This window comes from Coffea arabica, chromosome 1e (assembly GCF_036785885.1).
Source record: "Coffea arabica cultivar ET-39 chromosome 1e, Coffea Arabica ET-39 HiFi, whole genome shotgun sequence".
Taxonomy (NCBI): Eukaryota; Viridiplantae; Streptophyta; class Magnoliopsida; order Gentianales; family Rubiaceae; genus Coffea; species Coffea arabica.
Window position 1 is genome coordinate 53,445,339 of NC_092311.1, and position 9,393 is coordinate 53,454,731.

General features: G+C 36.1%; 2 protein-coding genes across 4 annotated transcripts; both read left to right on the forward strand.

The window, feature by feature from the left end:
- Positions 1-3,343: 3,343 nt before the first annotated feature.
- Positions 3,344-4,521, forward strand: LOC113689974 (non-specific lipid transfer protein GPI-anchored 26-like). 2 transcript variants are annotated; one of them, XM_027207800.2, is made up of 3 exons: positions 3,344-3,761; positions 3,855-3,971; positions 4,115-4,521. In XM_027207800.2, exons 1-3 carry the CDS (start codon positions 3,461-3,463, stop codon positions 4,243-4,245), a joined length of 549 nt encoding a protein of 182 aa, XP_027063601.1. In that variant the 5' UTR covers positions 3,344-3,460; the 3' UTR covers positions 4,246-4,521. The 2 variants fall into 2 exon arrangements, with proteins under 2 accessions (XP_027063601.1, XP_027063608.1); XM_027207807.2 differs by having other exon boundaries at positions 3,858-3,971.
- Positions 4,522-6,328: 1,807 nt separating this feature from the next.
- On the forward strand, positions 6,329-8,217 carry LOC140004343 (non-specific lipid transfer protein GPI-anchored 26-like). Of its 2 annotated transcripts, none has more exons than XM_072072873.1 (3): positions 6,329-6,840; positions 6,948-7,106; positions 7,852-8,217. In XM_072072873.1, the coding sequence occupies exons 1-3, from the start codon at positions 6,510-6,512 to the stop codon at positions 7,983-7,985; spliced, it is 624 nt and encodes a 207-aa protein (XP_071928974.1). In that variant the 5' UTR covers positions 6,329-6,509; the 3' UTR covers positions 7,986-8,217. The 2 variants fall into 2 exon arrangements, with proteins under 2 accessions (XP_071928974.1, XP_071928977.1); XM_072072876.1 differs by having other exon boundaries at positions 6,359-6,840; positions 7,867-8,217.
- Positions 8,218-9,393: the final 1,176 nt, after the last annotated feature.

A 9,393-nucleotide genomic window follows, 5' to 3' on the forward strand; every position in this document is an offset into this window, starting at 1 on the left:
TGTAGACATTTCTTATGCATTCGTTATTTGCTGTTCCAAAAAAGAAAAAGAAACATGGATTGCTAAGTAAATATTTTTAGTTCTAATTCAGCCCCAATTATATAGAATATGGCTTATAGTTTATAAGATAACATTAAGTAGAACATTAAAATGTTTATTTTACATATTTATAATACTATAGTTGACGAGGGCTTAGCCCCCGTGTTAAAAATATATATATACTAATTGAAAGTTGAAACTTATAACTAATTGCATGACCTATTGAGAAAAACATGAAAAATCGTTCAAAACATCTCTTACATTTCAGCAAATAAATTTTTTCATCCCTTATTTTAAAATGCTGAACTTTACATTTCTTACAAAATCATGTCGATCAATTTTGATCCCTAGGTTTCCAACTAAGTTTTGGCATGAGTTCATCTTGTGACCTATACGTAATCATTGTTTTAGGGACAACAAGATTAAAACTCATCTTTTTAAGGGCAAAAAATGGATATGAGTTGGGTAATTTATTTAACTACAAATCTTTTTTAGGAGCAAAAATGAATGTGGGTCGAGCAATTTGTTTAACTACAAATATCCGACCTTTTTGCACATAAAAATGACTATATATGGGTCATATGGTGTATTGAAATTAAAAAGTGATCAGAAACCTGAGTTTGAACCAAATTTGAAGTTAGCATTTTAAAATTTAGGGATGAAAAATTTTATTTTAGTAAAATGTGAAAGACATTTTGAATGATTTTTTTTTTTGAAAAACATCACTAACATTTGATACAAAATATTTTAAAAACGTTTGATACCATATAAAAAAGTATTTCTAATTACTTTTATATTCAGTGAAAGAATTACAGAGGTAATTCTAATTACCAATCTTATATTCTTGTGCAGTATTGATTCTCTATCAAACCGAAGGAGGGAAATACTCATATGCAAAACATCAAGTATAGCTAGAAAAATAAGCCTCTTTCTAGAACCTACGTCTCAAAAACACCAATTATTTTATATAGCTGCCGCATGTGAGGAATTTTAAGTTAGTCCTTGTAGAGAGGAATTTTGAGTTAGTCCCTGCAGAGTTAGTTGATCTTTCGTTGACTGTTACTACGGAGGATACTGCAGGTGTTTTTGGTGGAACGCTTGAAACATTACCCATGGACCTGAAATCTCATCCATGGTAGATATTACAGGGATAAGCAAGTTTTGTGTTATGACCCAATCTGATAAGTAGACCAATTAGTTTCAAGAGGAATGTGTAACTACTTTATATGCTGAATCTATATATAGGAGATTGGATGTAATGAAGATCGGTTTGTATGTGAATTGTAATCTCCTCATCCAAACAATCAATTTTACTCTGTTTTCTCCTTATTCTGAACTCTATCTTTCCTATCATTTTTGTTCTCTTCTTCCCCCATGCTTCTTCTCTTTCCTCTCTTTCTATCTTCCTCAGTTCCTTAATTCTTCAGCCCAAATCATTACATTTTGCTCTTTGGGCACTTCGGCCTTTAGTTATCTTTTTTCAAAAAAATAGCTCATTATACATATATATATTATTAGAATTAATCTTTCCTACACTGATACTGTCAGTATTAGATGAATGACAAATATGTAAATTTTAAATTTAAAATTTAACTTTTGTACATATATAATGAATTCAACAATGATAATATATACAATATCAGTACACGTAAGATTTACTCATTTTGTTATTATTGTTGTTGTTCCTATCCAGCAAAAGTATCTACACCAATCTTGGGCTTTAGCTATCTCTCCTGTCACGTTCACTATTGCTTGCCAAGGCCGATAGCTATCGCTCGTGCGATTCGAGGGTACACATTCACCATTACCTATCGAAGGCAGTCGAGGACATTCACCATTAACAGGTCGGGCTTTTGAAATGTCCAAGCCTAGGTCCATATGAAAACATCATAATCAGGTTGGGTTTTTAAAAAGGAAGGCCCAAACTCAATTCTTTATGATATCAGGTTTGGGGCAAAATAAACGAAGTGGCGTCAATTCTAAAATTCATACTTTAAGATAATAAGATAATAAAAAATCCTACTTACATTAAAAAAAAATCACCAAAATTACAAACTTTTAATTAAATACAACAAAGTTTAAATAATTAACACGAGAATTATCTTAATTGGGATTACAAACTTGGTAAATAATGTTAAATTTTAAATAATTAGTAATATATACTGTAAATGTTAATATATTTAACAAATATCTATATTTATTTCTTTTAAACTCATTATAAAAAGACATGGGCGGGATCACATTGGGCTGAGTTTAGGCAATCCATTTTAACATTGGGCCTATTCTTCAAGCTCAAACCAATTCAGTTCATATACCAATTTAGCCCAGTATTTAAATTTTAGGCCCGGATGCCAGAGCCTGGCCCCTTTGACATCCTAGGTACGACTATTCAAAAAGAATAAGAAATCAACCTCACGATTTTTTGCAGAATTATTCTTTTTATAAAGACTTCACTTTATTTACTCAAATAGACACCCTCTAAATTATCTAAATCGTTTATTACCTTTTTAAATTACTCCCTAATTTTCATTAAATTTCTTTCATTCTCTAATTGCCCCTTACAAAAGTAAACCTTTTACCTATACTATATTAATAACCTGGGAAATATGGAAAATTCACAAAAAAAAAAAAAAACTTTAATGACAACTAAAAATTTGCATTATTAACTAGTAAGTAGCACTTACAATGGTAAATAATTAGCACATAAAATGGTTGTCACTAAGCCTCTGTGTCGTGGCTAAGCATACGAAGACATTCTTGTATTGCATATTTCTTGCCCCTTAACTTCTCGAATTTGTACTCTGCTAATATTCTTCGGCTAACAAGTTAAGGCCGCTACCATTGGAGTTCTTGGAAGTTAATCAATTTTTTTGCCAAATTTGAAGAAAATACTAGATCCAATTCCAACTCTTTCCTTACCTGCCCTTTCCTCTATTTATCACTCCCTCAACCCCAACAATGCCTTTCATTACAGTGCAGAAGTTTTTTACGTAGCACATTGGAGCCATGTAATGAAGTTGTATATACAGCCTATCAACTTTGAGCAAGCTATAGTCAATCATGAAATATTATTCTTTTGCACAAAATGAACAGTCATTTGAGCAAATGAAACATTACTATAAACATAACCTGAATTCAAAGAAGCAATATAGGTTTTCAAATAAATTGTTTAGTTATCAAACAGCCTTGTTCAGTTGGAAGTTGGCGAGCTAAAGCACCTAATATCCATTTTGTTTATTCCCAAGCAAACCTCATTGTATTTAAGTCCCTGCCCTGCGCTAGAACCTCATCGCTCAATTTCGAACATCAAATACCAGCATCTAATAATGCCTTATTAGAAGCGTCAATTGTCGGCATATTCCTGCAGGTAAGAGTAATCAATTCAAGGAGCTAGCTGGGAAAGGCTTCCAAAGTGACTCAAATGTGTCTTCTTGCCATAGTCCTTGTTGTGATGCGCTTGACTGGAGCTTTAGCTCAGTCAGGGTGCACCAGCGAGCTCACCAGCTTGTATCCCTGTCTAAGTTACGTCACCGGAAGTTCATCTAAGCCGAGCTCGACCTGCTGTTCACAGCTTGCTGGCGTCGTGTCATCAAAGCCGCAGTGCCTCTGCTTACTTCTAAATGGTGGTGGATCCTCCGTGGGTATCAACATCAATCAAACTCTGGCTCTCTCGTTGCCTGGTGCTTGTCAGGTGCAAACTCTCCCAAGCAGCAAATGCAACGGTAACAGTATGAAACTTTTTTTTTTTTTTGATTAATCATCTGTCTTTATATATATACATATATAGAACCAATCTAAGACGTAAGTAACATTAGCAGCTGGAAATGTACCAACTTCTTCAACCGCTACACCAGCAACTTCTCCTCCAGCAGAACCGTCAAAAGGATCACCTGACACTCCGAAGATACCATCAGTGTCAGATACTCCAGCAGGTAATTATTCATTGGCGCATTTCAATTTTGAAGTCGATCTATAGGTGTACATTTGTTTGTCTTTTCGCTTTTCTGTGTTTTGGGTCCATAACCCTCTCTAAGGAAAAGTTTGTTTCAAGTGTTGAAATGCTGTGTTAATGCAGGAAACGGGTCGAAAACAGTCCCTGCGACAGACGGTTCAACATCTGCCGGAAGCAACATTAATGCCTCATTCCCACTTATAGCTCTCTTTCTCTTCGTTGCGTCCTGCGTTCTATCTGGAGCAGGGTTCTGAACATTAATTGGACAATGCCTTGAATTGTAGGTGACGATTAGTATCGTAATAATGTCTCCTTTCTCTGCCATGAAGGAACAGAAGACCATTGATTCCATATTCTTTCTTCATCGTGTTCAATTCTTGGAGTGACGGTGATTGGCCTAGTGTGTGTGTGTGCGTGTGTTTTTAATACATATAAAAAAAATCTGCTTTTGGGATTTGATTTAGTAGGAGTCGGATGGCTACTGCTGTACCTGGATTAATTATTTATGAAAAGATAGTTAGTATCTATTACTTTCTTTTGTCATCATAAGAAGATGAGCCGAACCCATTATTCAGAATCAATTTGTATATTCAATCCATTAGCATGCATACACACATCTGGCTTTCAAGAACTTCAAAACATGGCAATAATCAGATTAATGAGGCAGATAAGTGGCATCAACCCCAAAATGGACCGAAATCTGATCCATCACCTTGCACCAGTCCTACATAACACGTTTCATCCGCAACTCTGACAGACTGATACCACGACTCCTTAAACCGCTTGATTTGTGACTTAATTAATTGTTAAAGTTAATTAATTTCATCCCCGCTAATACGAGACATTTTTTGGGCACTATTCAGTAACCAATCGGGTGAAACTATAAAGGACTGACTTCGGGGGGTCAAAACTGTGGTGTGGATCATTGTAAAATGCCGGCGTTAAAGCCGGCATTGCGCCTTGTGCCTGAAAAGGCCGAGACTTGAGACATTTCATTTGTTGCGATGTTGATATATATATATATATATATATATATATATATAAAGTACTGTGGCAGCACTTTGTTTTCGAACTTAAAACGATCCCAACTTCCGTGACAGGTTGCAAACCCGCCAATGGGAATGTAATATATTGTTGTGTTCTTCAGAAAGACTTGATCAAAACAAGGACTTTTTTGTTTCAATCCTTCATCGGTATCTTCAAAATTTTCAGAATAGTGTTAAAGCAATATATGCATCTGGTTGTAATTTTTTTTTTCACTTAGGAATATCCTAATCTTTTGATCATGCTAATTCTCTAAAACTATGTAGAGTCTTGTCTAACAATAAAGCCATTACATTCTTCATCTTCTAGGGTATGGGTGGATCATACCACCAATATATATATATATCAGAAGCTCCATGTTTCTGGAAAATGACCAATTCCTAGTTCAGAATTGGAAAATCTGTTCAATTAACTACTCATTATTTACACCAAAAAATTACCACATCGTTTTTGTAGTCATCAAATCTTCTCAAAGGATTTGACTCTGTACATGAAGTTACTACTCAACACTCTTCATGGCAAAGGCACTGCACAGTTAGACCTCCATTGTAATATTCGTCATTTCCTCAATAAACTTCTGTTGCTGATTCCGAAGGATTTGAGGCCACATTCTTTAAAAAGCTATCACTAGTCGAGCTTGAAGTTGCTTTGCCCTAATTCCTCCTCCTCCGATACCTTTCAATGGAATGATTTTGCAGGTGATGTTGGGAATTTAAGCAAATCTCCTTTTTGCATATAAACTCTACCTTTCCAGTTTTGTAAATCATATGCCATATAGTTGTAGGCTCGGTAAACATTTTGATTGGGATGTTGAATACCTACTTTCCATTTTAAATATTATTTTTCTGCCTTTTATTCAAGCTAAATATAGAAAAAGAAAAGAAAGCGATTTCTCAGAACTCATAATCCCTGATTTCCAACTCTGATTACGGGCAAAAGCAATAATTCGTCTTGCATATGTTATTGGAAAAGTCGATTTGGTGCAAGAGGACCCCATTCTTGCTCACTAATTGATGAATGGGACTACCTGCTCCCGTCAAAGAGTAGAGTCAAGTATCCATTCAGTTGTAAGGTACAACTAAGAAGTTCACCAAATACATAATTTAAAACTCTCGCTATCGCAATGACATAACAAGCTTCGAAATGTACAATTCCAAAACTTGGCTTTCGAAACCATTTTCCTTCCAATCAAAAAACAAAAAGAAACCATTTTCCTGAATTTTTTTGTCACTTAATCTTCAACATCTTCGCACAGTTTAGTTAACGAAGATACACTGATTTAGGAAAAGTTGGCCAACCAGATTACCAATCAATACCATCTCCCCTCGAAATTTCTTGTATAAATGCATTGCCATGTTTCGGTTGACAGCACCCCATTCCCAGTTCTGACAATCAACACACCTTGATTTCAAGCCTAACTGCTTAAACCATTTTCTCCCTAATTTTCCTGGAAGAAGTTGAGACAATATTCATCATGGCATCGAAAAGAACTGAGACGTGCTTGGTCCTGGTTCTAGTGCTCATCCTATCGCTATGGAGTGGAGCAAAAGCTCAATCAGGTTCCAGCTGCGCTAACACACTCGTGGGCTTGTCCCCGTGTCTAAGTTATGTCACCGGAAATTCATCAACACCATCTCCAGCGTGTTGTACACAGCTTGCCGGCGCGGTTCAATCGGCCCCGCGTTGCCTTTGTACTCTGACCAATGGAGCCAGCAATTTTATGGGTCTCAATATCAATCAAACTCTTGCCCTCGCACTTCCTGGAGCCTGCAACGTGCGAACCCCTCCAATTAGCCAGTGCAATTGTCAGTTCCTTTTTTTTTTTTTTTTGACTAAATGATCATACTGTTTTATACGATTATTATGTAATGAGTAATGATTTTGAATGGGCTAACGATGCCGCTGTTCACAGCTGCTGCTAATGGACCAGCAAGCTCTCCAGCAAGTTCGCCAGCGGCTGCCCCTGCGGCAACCTCTCCAGCAAGTCCTTCAGCGGACGCTCCTCAGACAACCCCGGAGAGTCCAACTACACTTCCGGCGAATCCAACTACAGCTCCTCCCCTTCCTTCAGGTACACAAAACAGTTCCAAGCATAAATGCAATTATTAATTTTCCCCTGAAGTTTCAAGTTACCAGCAAGTCTTGCGTAACTACTTCGACTTATTTCTTTCCGACTGTCCTCTCCAAACCCAGTTAATTAAAGCTTAATCTTCCATCTACTTTTCCGGCGAGAAAAGAAAAGAAATGCATGTAACTAAACTAGTTCAATGCATCAATAATATGATGCAGGAACTGTTAGTGAAATAATAAAAGATATAGGCTGATACACAATAGAGAAGAATAAATACAACCCAGAAAGAAAGAAATGATTGAAAATAACAATAATAACAACTGTCTCCCAGGATACAACGGATTAAAGGTGAGTATGTCAGCACCCAACGTTCTAGCGAACTCGAACTTAGAGCAATATGAAACACTTCAAAAGATGCAAGAAGGAAAAAGAGAGAGAGCGCATTCTTTTGAAACAAAAGAGATATTTATAGATGCTAGCGACTGTTAGAAATTGGCAACAAGTGTTAAATTCCAGATAATTATCTTCACGTTTATCAAAGGATCACATTCATGTACATACATGTATCTCAATAAGATAACCCCAAATGAATCCTATCCAAAATCATGTATCAATAATTAATACACATGAATCCTATCCAAAATCATGTATCAATAATTAATATACATGATAGATAATTATCCTGAATTCTTTCAAGAGTGCCATTATGAGAACAATTTTCTCATTCACTCTACAATGAATATAGCCATTTTTCCAACAGGAACAACATCAAAGGCAGTCCCAGCAGCCCCTGGAAGCACATCTGATGGAAGCCTCGTGAAGCCAGCTCTTTTCCTCCTCCTCGCTGCATTGGCTTCAACTGCTGTCTTCGATTTGTGAACTTCTTAATTGCGGACTTGATTCATTCTCGATCTGTTATTGCTAATGAGCGGCCCCATCCCCCCATCTTTCCAGCTGACCAAGTGGTGGTTATTTATAGTAATTTCTTTTCCTCTGGCCTGGAGGCTACTTCGGGGTTACCTATTTGTAATTGCTGCTTATTTCTATGGAATTTCACGAAATTTGTTGTGTGTTGAATGAATAAAAGAACATGGATTATTTTTTCACGAAATCTGTTATCCTATTTTTGGCTAAATGGCCCTAGATAGAACCCATAAACGTACATGGGACATGTTTCATAAACATTGGTCAAGATGAAAGCATTCGCCGGCAGTTCTGTAAGAAGTGTTGAAAATCCATTTCTGCAGCCAATTGTCACAAGGCAGTACTATGAAACTCTCAAGAATGCAATGACACTTGTGAGAATCATATTTTGCTTATGCTAGATATAGAATGTGGAAATATAGGCAAACTAATTTAGTCAACCATACACAAAGTTGAATCAATACTTGTTCAGAGTCGAGCCATATTTATCCAACGTTGCGGGTCAAATCTGTTCGCAAATGCTGAGGAAAAATGAAGTTTCTTTTTTTTTTTTTTTTTGCCCATGAGATTACCGTTAAGTCACGTAAATATTCCAAACTCCATTTTCAAAATACAAACTTTTTTCCCCAAGAAATGAGCATGAAACATTCTGAACACCAAAAACCATCGTCCAAGAAAAGGTACAAAAACATTAAATCTCTAATATTAAGACATCAACCCCCCGAACCCACCTCTCTGAGAAATTTTATCTGATACATAGATGGTTTGGAATGGATCATGATGGATATGGAATTTGATTGGTAAGTAGTTCAACTCAACCATGGGTTGCATCAAGAATTTTTAATAAAGTCGATGTCATCTTGTGAGATTGCAGTCTCCTTGTACCATAATTCGACTAATCTGAATTGATACCACATAAAATTTTTTTTTTTAAATCTGAAATCTTTGAATACTGTCTGCACGGTTTGCACCGCAGTGAATGAATGGCCAAGCCTCCTTACCCAGAAAAAAGACAAAAAGAAGAAGAAGAAGAAGAAGAGGAAGAGGGAAAGTCCAGTACGTACGCGCATGGTACATACGCTCTGGACATCCTTGGCTTTTACAATCAAACGAAAGAAGCTATCAAAAATAAAACAAAAATAATCGTACAAGCTTGTGTTGGAAACGTGTAATGGTCCAATATTAAAAAAATGTTTCAATTCACAAATAAATCTATGAAGTCACACGCATTCATAAGCTTCTCCAAGTAAATTGTTTGAAAAAGGCGACAAATTTTGTTGTTTACCAAAGTATCTATAAGAAAGCGGAATAAGTTTGTGATCCAAAAGGCCTTGATCCTCTGTCTTTCACTCTGTTTCTGTAA